The 15,596-nt window shown below is 39.4% G+C and overlaps 1 protein-coding gene across 3 annotated transcripts in view; it reads right to left on the bottom strand.

Annotated features, from left to right (window-relative positions):
• The window catches only part of NCOA5 (nuclear receptor coactivator 5), a 32,019-nt gene extending 18,385 nt beyond the window's left edge, over positions 1 to 13,634 (bottom strand). For 2 of the 3 annotated variants that reach the window (XM_043985926.1, XM_043985927.1), the window contains exons 1-2: positions 13,408 to 13,634; positions 2,029 to 2,095 (exon numbers count right to left, since the gene is read on the bottom strand). In XM_043985926.1, coding sequence (XP_043841861.1) covers positions 2,029 to 2,066 — 38 coding nt within the window. In that variant the 5' untranslated portion in view covers positions 2,067 to 2,095; positions 13,408 to 13,634. The remainder of the gene's footprint in view (positions 1 to 2,028; positions 2,096 to 13,407) is intronic. The other variant, XM_043985928.1, reaches the window with a different exon arrangement.
• Between the last annotated feature and the right edge of the window lie 1,962 nt (positions 13,635 to 15,596).

Below are 15,596 nucleotides of genomic sequence, written 5' to 3'. Positions count from 1 at the left end.
TTCCTTTAAGATGGAAGAAGAAAAGAAGAGAGTAGGAAAAGATACTGAGATCATTTGGAGTGTAGAGTTGGGGTGAGGTAAAAGTTTGCAACAAATGGACTTAATTTTTTTGGTGAAGTATTTGTCAAGGTCCTCTGTTAAGGAGAGGGGTCTTTTTTGTTTGGTGGGGCTAATTGTGTAGGTAGTTTGAGGAGAGAAAAGAAAGTTTGGAATAGACTATGTGAGAAGTAGGAGAGAATCAACTAGGAAAGAGTAAGAGGACTGATGTGCACGGCAAGGGTCCAATTGAGACTGGATGACAAATTTGTAGTAGACACATCCAGCACAGTTCTATGATTTCATCATTATTCAGCAACAAGTATTTGGGAGAAAAAGTGGATGGTGGGAATAATTTTTAGTTGGGGTTAAAAAAAAGGATTAGTAGTAGAAGGATAAGGAAGAAGAGACTTAAGGGTAAAGGACAGTATCAAAATTAATTCGTTAACCATAGGGTTGAGATTTTTAAACAAGGCCAAAGCAGGGGTGAGAGACTAGGAAAAAAGAGGTGGAGTCACTAGCTAATGGAAAACAGGTTTAAGAAAGGTAAGACAGAAGGATGGGCAATTATGACCAGACAGAAGAACATCAGTGTTAATGATAGAGGCACTGGAACACTTTTGAGTGGTGACAAGATCAAGGGTAGGACCACTTCTTGTGTGTGGCTATAGTGAAGTGAACAAGGGGGATTAAGCATACCAATGTATCTGCCCAGATCTGTAGTATAACCAGAGTATTTACTAATACTCTGCAGTCAACTCACAAGGGTGTACAGATCTATCTGATAGTAGCAATGTGGTTGTACTTACGCTATCACTTTCTTTTCCAGTACAGTCAAAATGGAAAAAAGACTAATAACTATGAAGCATAACCATGCACCCAGGATGTGCTTAAAATGTATAGCATGGGGACATAGAGAATCTATTGATGTACTCCATACCTGACACATACGAGCATGAGCATACACAAAACCACATAGCAGTCATTCCATTTGTGAAGTGAAGCTGACAACATATAGACGCTTCTACCCCAAAATGTTCAATAGAATTGTTTGGTTAATTTAAGGTACACAAAGTAGTGACCCATGTACAGACAGATACACTGCATCCGTTCCTACATTGAAATACTAGGAGTATTCACTTTACTATAGTAAACTTGTATTTTAGCTTAGGTACAAAGCCACAAATCCATATGGAGTATTCACTTGACTCCTTTAGTGCCACCAGGCATGGATATATCTGCAATCCACAACAAAACTGAAAATACAGCCTGAAGTTGTGAGCTGTAGAGGCAGAGAGGATACAATATATCTTTCTTTGGTGGAAGGGGTAACATAATTAAAGTTTCTCCTTTTGACAAAGATAGGAACATATGCTTATGTTCTGAAGAATCACATCAAGACTCTTTTGTATATATTCAGAGGAGAAACAGAGTGGGGGAAATGGCCCGCATTTCCAAAAGAGGTTTTGACAGGGCTGGTGGATTTCATTTCCAAGTTGGTAACCCAAACGTGCACAAAAAAAAAGATGTGTGACACAGGGACAGCACCCTTTTATGCTGTGCTTTTCATAAAACCAGTCTGTACTGGCAGCCTTTAAGAATGAAGAGATGAAACAGTGATAACTGTGCAGCAGGGCAACATGGGACACACTGAAGACCTCAAGCAATCCTTATAGATGCAGAGGTTTGCCAGTGATATATGAGCCAGGGACAAACGGTAGTTTGTCCTCTTCAAATCCTGTGCAATATTTGTTGCACGCTGAACTTCGTGGCTGGGTTTGGTACCAGACACATAAAGCTTCCTCTGCATCTCCTGATGTTTAAAAAAAGCAGCAAGGCCCTTCACACATGGTTTCATGTTCTTATTGTTCACTTGAGCGCCTCTGATTTGTTGGGGGGAAAGGGAAGAAGAGACACTTGGTGGATGAAGTTTGGCTTAATTCCCCAAAGCCCGACTCTCCCAGGGTAATTCGCTGCTTCGGGGTACTTTACCTTCGTGCTGGGCTGGGTCTTGCTGGAGCCGTATTCATATTTCTTCTTTCCGCTGCCTTATTAATATCTGAAAAGAATAATCAACCCATCTGTTCAATGCTACGGAATAAAAACAAGATCATCAGCACATTTCAAATGAGAGCAACAACAAAAAAATACAATTGCCAAACAGATGGTGCAAGAAAAATCCATTCAGCAAAGACACATTGTCACTTGGGCAATTTTTATTAAGGCAGTACAATGTCATGACTTGATAAGGAATGGCCCTCAGATTGACAATAAATACAAATCTTGGGCAAAATTGATACTTTAATGACTAACACTGTGGCATGTCTTTGAAGCCACAATTCCCCAAGGGTTGAATTTAACCCCCTTCACCAGTCCTCAGATGGACTGACTTTAAGGGTCTCTGAAATGTCCAGTAGGGTAAAAACAACAACAACAACAACAACAACAACAACAACAACAACAAAACCAAAAAAACCAAAGGGCTAAGCAATTATTTTGTTACCAAGGAATGATGGTTGACCAAAATCAGCTCAAAACTTACAATGTTTTATAAGGCAAGGAGCCCAGATTATCAGGCAATTTTCATATATTTTTTTATGCTGCCTTACTGTTGAATATAAATTCCTATAAGGAGATGGCAGAAATAGAGTTGATTGGCCTAATTGCCAAATGGAATACTACTATAATCTTCTAAAATAAAACATCCTTTACAGTCAAGAAAGAACTTTCAAGGGCCCAGGCACAGGACTTGCTTCCAATTCAAGTGCATTTAGTTTACCAGACCCAAGTAACATAATAAATATTATAAACTATAATAGTGAAATTAGTAATTTCACCAAAAATACTGCTTTAAATAACTTTCCAACAGAAGAACCTGGCACACACAGTACATAAAGTACAAAAGGGAGACTGACATAGAATCATGAAGTTATAGACATACTAACATGGTCAGCCAAAAACTGCTTGGCAACATATGAATAAAGAAAACACTGGAGAAGCTGAGAAATGTGATGAGGTACTAGAAGACACATATCCAGTGAAACAATAATGGAACTCACAGTATACTCATATCCAGGATAAGTAGTTTAGAAATTTCAATCATGTTGAGAAAGTTTTGTTTTCCTTAATCCAAATGGGGACAATTAAAGGTATATTATCAAATATTATTAAGCACTCACAAAGTTATGATGCTTAAAGGTGATTAGATTAAAAAAAAATCCTATCCAAATTCTTGAATTGAGACTACTAAGGAGAAACTTAGTGTTACCACCTAGAGTCCTTTAAGATCCCATAAAGAAAGTAGGCAACTTTGTGTTGTGCTCTCAGAGTCAATTCAATATACATTATTCGAATTTGATGTTCAATTAGAATACTTTATTTTCATTTTTACAGGAAGCTTTTCCCACTAAGTCTAAGAAAAAAGGTTAATATCCCTTTGATTAAAAAAATTTTTTTTTTGAGGACAACAGAAAAACTTAACAGAAGCACATTTAATCAAAATAGAAGGTAGTTTTTTTTTATTTAGCATGGCCTAACTATAATTGTTACTTAAAAAGAAATATATATATATATATATATATATATATATATAGGATACATTTTCTCAAGGGTTCTGAGGCAACGATACTCTGGACCATCACTCTACAAACTGCAATCTGAAGCTCTTCAAACTCCTTTATTTCTAGATTTGAATATTTTTACATTCTTTAGGGAAAATATGCCACCAGAATCATTTGGAACAATGGTCCAAAGATGGGAAGGTCTGTCTGTTCAATCGTTTTGTACAATATAGCATAATGTCAGGTACAGATAGGAATCTAATCATCTTTCTCATCATTTTACCAGTTTTAAAATTTCTGCAATTATGAGAGTACTTATAAAACATTTTCTATAAAAGCAGGGCTATATTCTGCTGTTGGCACCTAAAAATTCTGGATTAGATGAATATTTAGGTGATGGTTTAATTAAAATAGTGCTAACATTTGTTTTCCATTAGATTACAAGTACTTCTATTCACTCTAGAATGCCACCTATTGATACCAACATTACAATAATATAGAATCAAAGAATCTGAATTGGAAGGGATCTTTAGGGTTATCTGATCCAAACCCTTACCTGCCACAGAACTAGTGAGAAAACATATCCTACATAGGAGTCCCTTCTCTAATATCCTTGACAAGTAGCTATTCAGCCTATGAACATTTCCAGTGACTCCATCCCTGCTAGATCCCTCCACCCTCCATATCTGACCCATTAGGACAGTTGCCCACCACTCACCTATCCCTACCTTATATTCGGAAAGCAACTTTCCTTTCCTGAGTGGCTCCTGGGGCTTCCTAGGATCTTCTGCACCTGTAGGCTGTTTGTGCACAGAGCACCTACAGGGTGCAACACCATTGTTGAGAGGTAGGGCCAGGGGACAGGGAAGAGAACTGCTGTTTTATAGGCAGACACACAGTTTCAGAAGGAGTCAATAGAGAGACCTGTGTTCTGGTTGGCTCTTCCACCAACCAGCTGTATGGAACACTGCATTTCATAATTTTGCCCACTGCCTACATGTTGTTGGTTGGAAAAAAATGGAAAGAAGTGTGTTATATGGCCTAAATACAAAAGTATTTCTAGTGAGAATGAAATAACTATTTTGAGGGAGCTGAAATTTAAAAAACTGTTTCTAAAGTCAAATATTTGTGTTTTTTACAATATTTTGTACCTTTAAATCACTTGAACAGCCATTTACCTTTGAGTGTGAGTGTGAATTTTTAAACATTCTATTTTACATGAAAAGGCAAATATACCCAATAGTAAACAAGTGCCAAGTCACGTCCCTTCCTTGGGCCTCAGTTTCCTCATTTGCAAAACAAAGGGTTAAGACTAGATGATTTTGAAGTTCCCTTTCAGCTCTAAGATACTATCGTTTAGCCCCAAATTTAGGAAATAGGTTTGGCCGGTCTGGCTTAATATGTGTTTCTTCAACAACTTTTAAAACAACTTTCCATATTTCACTGTAGGAATCATAGATAAACAACCTTTTAAAAGAAGTATGCTCAGTCTTAATTTAGATACTCCAAGATTTCCTGTGCTTTGAACAGTCCATTCTTTATTTAAGTCATGGTAGATTGGGAAACTTTACCAAGAGTTGGAAGCTATACTAATTTTTTGTTGGGAAAGGACAAGACCTGAACAAATCAAACATGATCTTTCTACCCAGTTGGATTGATGTCCATTTTTTTTTTTGAGGGGCTGTTCACAGCAGTAGAGGTCTGCAATTAGGATTTTTAAAATGCACTGAGTTTTTAGATAATCTGTAGACTTTTAAGTTGAAGAAGGATAAATAAGCCATGAAAAGCAAAATCAGTTTAAGAGAACCAACTCCAACCTGACATGATTCAGGAGCTAGGAAGATCTACCTTTCACTCCTCAAAATCCTCTCCTAAGCTGGCCTTATAAATCCACCAAGGTTTCACTAAAAAAGTTTCTTTTAAAAATGTAACATTTTGTGAAACACTTCTGGGATTAGTTAAAGGGTTTTGATGTGAATTCCTTTAATCAAATACCTTCTATTTCAACATCTATCTAGGCCAGGATGGTCTTATATTGAGGAAGTTTAATGTAGGGGAGAAGGGAGAAATAAGGTGAGAAAGGAATTGTTATTTGGAAGTACTTACAAAAAGAGTAAACCATAGTGGGGTGTGTCAAAGATGAGCATGAAGACACTGGGCCTACTGTGCCTAGGAAGAAGAGGAAGAATTCTATCTTTTTTCTTGCTATCTTTACCCTGTCACCTGTCCTGAGAATATGTAGGCTGCCATTCTCTCCCTAACAAATTCAAATGTTTATTTCTAGAACTTGTTAAATGGTCTAACAATATTGTTATTGTTCAATTATTTTTCAGTTATGTCTGACTCTTTGTGATCCCATGTGGGGTTTTTCTTGGCAAAATACTAGAGTGGTTTGCCATTTTCTTCTTCTCTAGCTCATTTTACAGATGAGGAAACGGGCAAACTTGGTTAAGTGACTTGCCCAGGGTCACACAGCTAGAAGAGTCAGAGGCCAGATATGAAGTCAGAAAGATGAGACTTCCTGATTCCACGCCTGGCACTTTATCCACTGCATCACCTACTGCCACTCAAAGCCACTGTATTGGAATGCACAGTCTTGGATTAAATATTTAACTATTTTCAAGTGACCTTTTGAAAATCAAAGTAAAGGGTTTTATAAAAAAGAGAAAACATACCAATTCAAGGAATGTTGACTAGAAATCCATAATGCAAAATAATTTGAAATATTAATTGAACAGGACGGAGTTGAATGCTTGTAGTCCAAAAAAGAGAAGGGTGAAAACTCCCAAATAAAGATTCATTATATTTACAGTTTTATTTTTTACTAATATTTTGGATAACTTTCACACAATGTTCTCTAGATAAATCTGTATGTGAAAAATGTATATTGCATGAAGTAGTAAGTATGAGAGCTGCTTACCTTACCTATCCCAGTTGCCTTTAACAAAGGCAACCCTTCTTCCCCTCCAAAATGTGGGTCTCTTCATTCATACGGCATGAATCCCTAAGCAATGGAACACACTGAGGGCTGGAATTATTAGTAGCACTGTGAGCCTAGGAATCAATACCCAGGGCCAACACCACAACCTAGCCATTTCTAGGGATGATATAAATAGCACAATTATAAAACCACCTCAAAATACTCATTAGAAAAGAATGAAATCTTAGTAATCAGAAATTATTCAACTCAGATAAGGTGATAAGAAAGATGTCACCATATGGCACTTAAAAAAATATGTTGTCAAAAAAGTGACTGTCACAGCTTTTGAGCTCCCAAATAAGGGGGACAAGAGATGACATCCAAAGACTACTACTTTCCTTCTTTTACTCCTTTTTCCAGAAAATAGACCTGGTTCATTCTATAATTAGCTATGTCTATTCAATGCACTGTATAATCTCATCAACCAAATCTTCCTTCCCTTTTTAAACCAGTCCTTCATGCCTACCATATGCAGCTATATAAATGCTAGTTGTTACTACCACTACTGCTACCACCACCACCACCACCACCTATATGGGTTTCCTTACACTTGGAAAACTCTACCATCTAGGATTCATTCATTCTGTTTGCCTTACTTTTCTCCTACGAAAAAATATACCTACTTGCAACTGGACAAATGTAACATCATTCCTGGAAAGAGGAATGAAGAAAAATAATCTTTACTATTCCTGAGAGGCCCTAGGGAATACTGATCTGTCTAGATTGTACAATGCTAACCAATTCCAACATCTATATCCATAGGGACCCCACTGTCAAAATGGTAGAATCTGTACTATTTAGTTAAATCTACAATCTCAATTGCTCCTACAATCCCTCTGTCCCTTTCTTTGTTATTGATATTTTATTAACCTAAACAATTCCAACAAAAACCTTTATTAGCATCCTATTATTATAATGTCCTGCTTTCCTAATGAAAATAGTGTTAGGCTGAGAATGAGGACATCTAGGAACCAGTCAGCTGTATGACCTTGGTTAAGTTATTTAATGTCTCTGTACCTTGCTTTTCTAATCAGAAACATGTGGATAATACCATCTGTCCCACCTCATAGTATAAATGAATGGATAAAAACAGAGTGATATGGTTAAGTTTTTACTAATTTGGAAAAACAAAAGGAGAAGGCCAATCTAAATGAGTAAAATGCCTAACATTAAAAAAATATATACTTTTATTAAAACATTCAGTAGCTCAAGTGGGACAACAAATTATGCATGGGTTAAGTGGAGGTCCTTGGGAGAACTATGCAGAATAATTCATAATTAATATAGCAGTAGTCCTAACGAGGTGCTACAAAAGAGCACTAAATTTTCAGTCAGAGGACCTGAGTCTCAGCTAGGTCACTTAATATCTCTATGATCTCAGGCAAGTTATTTTAGTACTTTGGGACTCAGTTTCCTCATCTACAAGGAAGCTAGACTAGAGCATCTCTAAAACTCTCTATTTATAATTTCAGAGGGGTGCGCGCGTGTGCGCGCGCACACACACACGCACACACACAATTGTGGAAAAGTTTATTCTCTTAATAGGCAAACTATACCCAGCAACCCCAATTATTATTTATTCTATTTTCTCAGTAAACTTTTTTCAGCATTTCACATAGCCTCTATACAAATATACATTCAGAACTAATGAGTCCAAATCGATGAGATTTTGTAATATGTATTACTGTATGCTTTAGGAAGTAAGAACACTTCCCACAAAATAATTATTATAATTATTATTACTGTCCTTGGTGGAACATCAGTTCAAACAGGGAGGAAGAGAGGGTCAGGTCTTGTGTGTATGGGACATAAAAGAGTTCTCTATCTCTAATAATGGAGTTCAGAGCTTTCCCTCAAAGATATCAAGTAGTTCAAAGTTATTCATCTATTATATCAGACTATTCAGGGGGAAAAAAAGACTTTTTTTTTTCCTGATACTTAGCTTTCATTTTATGAGCAGCTAGGTGGTGAAGTGGATAGAGCAATGGGCCTGAAGTCAGGAAGACCCATCTTCCTGAGTTCAAATTTGACCGTAGACACTTACTAGCTGTGTGATCCTGGGCAAGTCACTTAACCCAGTTTGCCTCAGTTTCCTCATCTGTAAAATGAGCTGGAGAAGGAAATGGAAAACCATTCTAAGTATCTTTGCCAAGAAAACCCCAAATAGGATCATAAAGAGTCAGATACAACTGAAAAATGACACCCCACCAACTTTCATTCTCTATATCTGCCTACCTATGACTCTGTAGTAAGCTGACATTATTAGGTCTTTCCCTGAAAGTTCCTATTTTAGAAGAAATTATCTCCCTCTCATCTCAGTCTGTTAAAGTAGCTACAGAAGCCATTACTATAACTTTCATTAAAAATGAAAACATTTAGGATAGTATAGACAGCAGAGCTCACACTATTATCTCCAAAAATAATGGAAGCACTAAATATCTAGGATGAAAGGAATGAATTCAAGCTATAGAATTATATAACTAATCATGCTAGTGCTCTAAAAAGGTTTGTTATTACTAATTCTGTTCAATACCATCTGATGGATTTTAAAAGTATTCTTTGGATATGCATTAAAATTTTAAGCTTCCTTTTCTGACTTCTCTGTCATAAAATGGCAGAAAATAAAATACTAACCACTAATCTTTTTGCATGTTGATAATATGTCTTCCAAGTTTTTGTGGTTCTTTGGGGGCAAACTGATAACTAAAGTTCTCTAAATTCCATGAGTCAGAGCTGTCAGTGGGGTTTTGTTGATGAAGGTAGAGCTGTTCTTGTTCCTTTGAAACAATTTGCTTTCAGATCCAAATACTACTCTTCACAAAAATATGGACAAGTGTACCACTTCACATTCACATCACTAGAAGCAAAATGGGAGCAAATCTGAAGTTAATAAACTTGGAGGCCTTCTTTCTTTTTAAGAAAGAAAGTGAAAGTAGCCAAATGCTGTTAGCTGAGTTAAATACCTAAAGTCAGAGGGTGAAGCACATTTGAATTCAAAGATGGAAGAAGATGCAGAAAAAAGAAGATTTTTATTATATTGGAAAAACTACTTTTTTTTTTTTGGTGAGGCAATTGGGGTTAAGTGACTTGCCCAGGGTCATACAACTAGTAAGTATTAAGTGTCTGAGCCCAGATTTGAACTCAGGTCCTCCTGACTTCAGGGCTGGTGCTCATCCACTGCGCCATCTAGCTCCCCAGGAAAAACTACTTCTAACTGAATAGCTTCCATTATTTTGTTTTTGGTGGGGCAATGAGGGTTAAGCAACTTGCCCAGGGTCACACAGCTCGTGTCAAGTGTCTGAGGCCAGATGTGAACTTGGGTCCTCCTGAATTCAGGGTCAGTGCTTTATTCACCATGCCACCTAGCTGCCCCTGTTTCCATTATTTTGAAAGAAACTTAATATGAACAAGTCACTCATCCGGTCCCTTCCTTTTTGAAGGTAAATAGATTTCAAGATACTTTTAACTACTACAAAACTATTAGGAAAAAGATTTTTGTAGGTTTTTTGCTCAAAACCCAGTAACACAAACTCATCCACGAACCAGAACTGCAATTCTTAAATTGGAAACCTGGCACATAGAGATTGAGTATCGTTACAGTTATAATTACAATCCACTACTTCTATTTATATTGTTACAATTATAATTACAATGAACTGACTCTATTTCAATTATTTTCTTGTGTATTTGAATTTTGAACTTAGTGTGAACTTTCTTTGTGAGTATACACAAGAAACCATAAAACAGTACACTAATACAGCATCCAAGCAATGTACTCATACCATTTTAGTAGTCTTTGATTCTACCTTACCTGTTGCAGGGAAACACACAAATGGGATTTAGATCAGGACAAAAAGGAAATTATATCCTTTATTATTTGGATTAAAAAAACCATGATTACTAGCAACAAAAGTTATTATAGATATTTTAAAATAAATTATAAATTTCTCTTACAAAACCTACATTTTCTCTTAAAACAAAAAAATTTTTTTTGCAAAGGGACAAAATAAATTTTCTTAATATAAGTAACTTTAAAGAATAAATTTCCTGTGTCAATTATACTTTTAACATGTAAATTACCTAGCTGCAACTTGAACAGAAATATTATCTTCTTTAAAAGCCCAAGTTTTGTACAGTTCTCAAAAGGTAACCCTTGATTTACACATTCAAACTAGTTTTAAGAAATTAAATAATTTCACATCCAAATTAACTTTTACTCTTACCTTGATAAGAGATATTTTCCTTTGTAGTTTTCTTTTTTTTTTTAGTGAGGCAATTGGGGTTAAGTGACTTGCCCAGGGTCACACAGCTAGTAAGTGTTTAGTGTCTGAGGCCGCATTTGAACTCAGGTCCTCCTGACTCCAGGGCCGGTGCTCTATTCGCTGCGCCACCTAGCTGCCCCTTCTTTGTAGTTTTAAGAAAAAAAAAACACGTATTGTGCTAGCCTAGGTCAAAAGACATTGAGCTGTAGAAAACAATGCTTTAAAAGGCAGGGTAAGAAAAAACATGCTTAGATTTTAGTAGAATTCTGATTCTCTAGGGGCAATTATTTCCTTAAGGTAAAAAGAACAAGTGTAGTTGACCTATTCAATTTCTCTACTTAACAAAGTAGGAAAAAAATGACAACGTGTGAGAGCATTTATTTCTGGTGGTAATAAAATTATCTGAAAATCAGCAAGCATGTTGCCATTATATATTCTGCTGTCATTCTGTTTCCGTTGCCCTATTTGTTAATTTTTCAGAAAGTGCCCTGATCCCTTCATTAGTACCACTCATTAATAATGGATGTTGAGAGTTCTTTTTTTCGGGAGAGGGGGAAGGAGGTCATTATTCTTTTAAAAGTCACTTAAAGTTTATTCCAAAGGTTTAAGGTACAGGTACCCTTATTTCACAGGACAAAACTTTTACTCATATTTATAAGATACTGTCACTTAAAACCGACGAGAAGGTAAAAATCCTCTTCATTAGTGAATCATGTGAATTTTATATTTTGGAATGGTTATAAATATCCTCTCCCAAGACTTTCAAAAGTAAAATTTTATTCATATATTCTTATTTGCTAACGGAGTCTCAGAAATGCGCTGCCACCTGCAGGCCAATGATGCAGAGGTAATTATGGTGATTTTTTGAAAAAGGAAGACTCAAACATTCAAATCTTTTCTCAGTGGGAAGGGGAGGTCATAATTCCCAAATCCCTGTCCAAAGATGACTTCCCACAATGTTCTGAAACTGCCTCTTGAATGAAATTAAAGCCTGATTTCCCCTCACATAAGGAAACCATTTGGAAACTTGGAGGTGACCTCAGTCTTATAGTTTCTATATCAAAACCGTACAATTACCTGAAAAGAATACTGAATTAATAAAAGAAATCCCTGGAATAACCTCAGTTAAATATATCAACAATTCCCATTTAAATGACAAATAGCGCCAGTCAAAAATATTAATGAAAACAAACAGATTTTAGATGACCTTTGACATCACCTCAAGGTCTAACAACAGTCTATAACTTACGAAAAAGGCAGACATATCATATGGCTTCAACAAATAGGTTTTTATAAGCATGCAACATTGAACATTGCTTCTGGGAAGGTAATTTACATTAGAAGTTACAAACTTGGTTTTGGACTTCACGTTTAGGAATGTGATAAACTTCAAAGAAAATCCCCAGGATGAGAGAAAGATGGGTAAAGGGATGATGCAGAAACTAGATTTAAGGAAGAAACAATCCTGTTGTTTATATACCAACAAACAGAGACAAGAGAGATCTGTTTAATCCGAATAGAACAAGGATTGAGCTTCAGTGTTTCTGAAGTCATGTTTTCACACCACAGATTGACTCAGGTAGCAAGTGTAATTCATCATTTCTGTTTCCCAAGTTCAAAACCAGAAGTGCTTCCCGTCAGCTTTCGTAGAAGGGGGTGGGTGTGTGTGTGTGTGTGTGTGTGTGTGTGTGTGTGTGTGTGTGTGTGTGTGTGTGTGTGTGTGTGTGTGTGTGTGCGTGTGTGTGTGTGTGCGCGCGCGCGCGTTTGTTTGTTTTCTGGAAACCATCAGGCCGCTCTTGAAGGAAACAGCAAACAACCTAAAAGGTATGCTCTTGAGACCTAGTCTCCACTGTCCCTTGGGAACAAGAGCGATCGCTAACGAGCCAGTAACGACAATGTTGGACGCACATGAAATCGTGGGGTACTGATTACAAGGCACCTAACATCCCCGGGCGCTCCGGGGGCAAACTACAGCACACGGTACGAAGAAAGGCCAAAGACAACCGCTCCGGGCAAAGCACGAGCCAGAAGCGGGGCGGCGGGGGAAGGGTTGATCAATCCTTAAATTCCGAGGGAAACTCGGGGCCTCCGAGGCTCGGATGCGCCCCATCACTTTCCGGCACACAGTCCCGCACAGGGACGATTCGGGGTGGGCCAGAAGGCCTGAGGGAGGACCGCTCGCGGAGGAGGGGTGGAAGGGAGGCGCGCGCAGGCGGCGGAGGGAACGCGCTCCTTCCAACCTTTCAGACACCTCAGGCTTCGCCCCCGCGCGGCGCGCGCCACGCTGTCGGGGGGCGGAGGGAGAAGAGCTTGGAGGAGCGCGCGAGGCGACGCTAAGGGAAAGAGAAGACAACGCGCGGGCGCGCACGAGGCCAATGAGGACCGAAGAACGAAGTTGGGGCCCGAGTTTGGAGCGAGCGAGTCAGGGCGGGGGAGGGGAGGCGCGCGCCGAACGGGCTCCTTTCTCCCTTCATCTCATCCTCCCATCCCAGCCTTGCCATCCCATTAGCCGGTACCGCGTAGACCCCAGCTGACAGCTTCTGGTTTCCGCCCCATCCCCGTCACTCACCGCTACCAGAGCCGTGGGCCTCCCCCGGCCGTTCTTTTCCTCAAGGGGCAGCCACCACCACCGCTGCCGTCACACACTCCTAGGCCACTGGGGCCTCCTCCTTCGTACTCGTAGCCGTCCGTTGTAGGACAAAGGCGCCACCAACCGACCGGCGCGGGCACGAGAGAATGGCGGCCCGGGTGGAAAGTGGGGTGGGAGGTGGACGGGCAGGGGGAGGGGGACGAAGGCCCGGGGGCCGCGCACGTAACGGATGTGCGGCAATGTCGCGAGAGAACGCCGGTTTACGGCAGGTCGAGTCGGAAGCACCGAGGGCTACTGGCTCCGCCCCCTCCCTGTCTTTAAATTGGGGCGGGGTGGGGGGCGTGGGTTGTACTTACGTCAGTTGGGCGGTTAAGAGTGGCTGTTTAACTGTTCGCGAGTTTCGGTCTGGGACCGATCCTTGAGGCATTAGGGGATTGAGTTAGTACACTCCTTTCACTTGGTAGCCTAGAGACGGCACGAAGCGTCTCTGGTTTCCTAGCCGGTCCCTCCTACCAAGCACCGGGATGTCAGTGTTTGTGCGTTTGGTCCTGGGTTCAAACTCTGACTTTTCGATGTAGCGCCTGTGTGCCCTTGTGAAAATCACTGCCCTTCACTTGGGCTCCGTTTTCTGAATTATAAAGTGAAGTTGTTGAATTTTCCCAATCTTCCCTAAAATCGTTATGAGAAAAGCCTTTTGTAAAAGAGTGGGATGGGATTAGATTCAGAGTGTGGTGCCGGTGGTAAGAGGGATTAGGATCAGAGATAGTTTTTAGAGCTGGAAGGGACCTTAGAAGCCATCTAGTCTGACCTCATTTTTTTTTTTTGGTGAGGCAATTGGGGTTAAGTGACTTGCCCAGGGTCACACAGCTAGTTAAGTGTCAAGTGTCTGAGGCCGGATTTGAACTCAGGTACTCCTGAATCCAGGGCCGGTGCTTTATCCACTGCGCCACCTAGCTGCCCCTAGACCTCCTCATTTTTACAGTTGGAAGAAACTGAGGCCCATAAAGGTTAATCTCCAGGTCACACAGGTAGTGACGGAGCCAGGATTAGAACCAAGGTCCACTAAAGTGGACTACATATCCAGTTTCTACTTCAGTGCCCGTCTCTACACTGTCTGCTGGTCGTACAGAGTCAGGACATCTGGGTTATAATCTTGAATTTGTTGCTAAAACCCCCTGTGATCTAGGAAATTCACTTTCCCTCAAAGGCAATTTCTCTCTATGTAAAATAAGTGGGGTTGGATTAGGTGATCTCCAAAATTCCTTGAAAGTCTAAATCTAAATTCCTCTCTCCAGTCATCTGCCCCTTTAGAACTAATAGGATTTTAGTGGGGCAGCTAGGTGGCGCAGTGGATAGAGCACCAGCCCTGGATTCAGGAGGACCTGAGTTTAAATCTGGCCTCAGACATTTGACACTTACTGGCTGTGTGACCCTGGGCAAGTCACTTAACCCCAATTGCCTCACCAAAAAACCCCCAAAAAACCCTATTAGGACTTTAGAAACCATCTAGTCTAACCCCAGGAACTATTTCAGGTTCTTCTTCCTGAGCTAACATATCGACTGACCCTTTCCACAAAATATATTTTCCAATTCTGTCAGCTCTCCTGTCTTACCACTTGCTCCTTCCATAAGAAAGAACATTAGATATGTTATCTGGTTTGAAACTGACTGCCACTAATATCTATAACCTTGAAGAAATCACTTCTCCCTGAGCCTTCATTTCCTGTTTTAAGTGGAGGAGGGTGAGAGGTTGGAGTAGGTGAGTGCTAAATTCTGTGATCCTATAAAACAGCCTGAATGCAAAGGAAATGAATTCCACTTTACCTTAAACATCCTTTGTTCACATTCTTTGAGTGAGGTAGGAAGGAGAAGGTGTTTGGGAGCACATACTTTTGGATCTTGAAGAATCTTTAGAGATTTTCTAGTTTAATTGCTTTATTTGACAGGTGATGAAGCTGAAGTCCAGAGAGGTCTTCAAGCAACCCAAAGAAACTAAATTTGACCCCAAATACTTTCCCCCTCCAAAACTCAATCCCTCTTTTTTTTTTTTTTTTTTTTTTTTTTTTTTTTTTTTTAGTGAGGCAATTGGGATTAAGTGACTTGCCCAGGGTCACACAGCTAGTAAGTGTTAAGTGTCTGAGGCCGGATTTGAACTCAGGTACTCCTGA

The sequence above is a fragment of the Dromiciops gliroides genome, chromosome 2, assembly GCF_019393635.1.
Source record: "Dromiciops gliroides isolate mDroGli1 chromosome 2, mDroGli1.pri, whole genome shotgun sequence".
Lineage (NCBI taxonomy): Eukaryota > Metazoa > Chordata > Mammalia > Microbiotheria > Microbiotheriidae > Dromiciops > Dromiciops gliroides.
The sequence above is the reverse complement of the archived record's forward strand: the minus strand, read 5'-3'. Positions and strand labels throughout refer to the sequence as shown.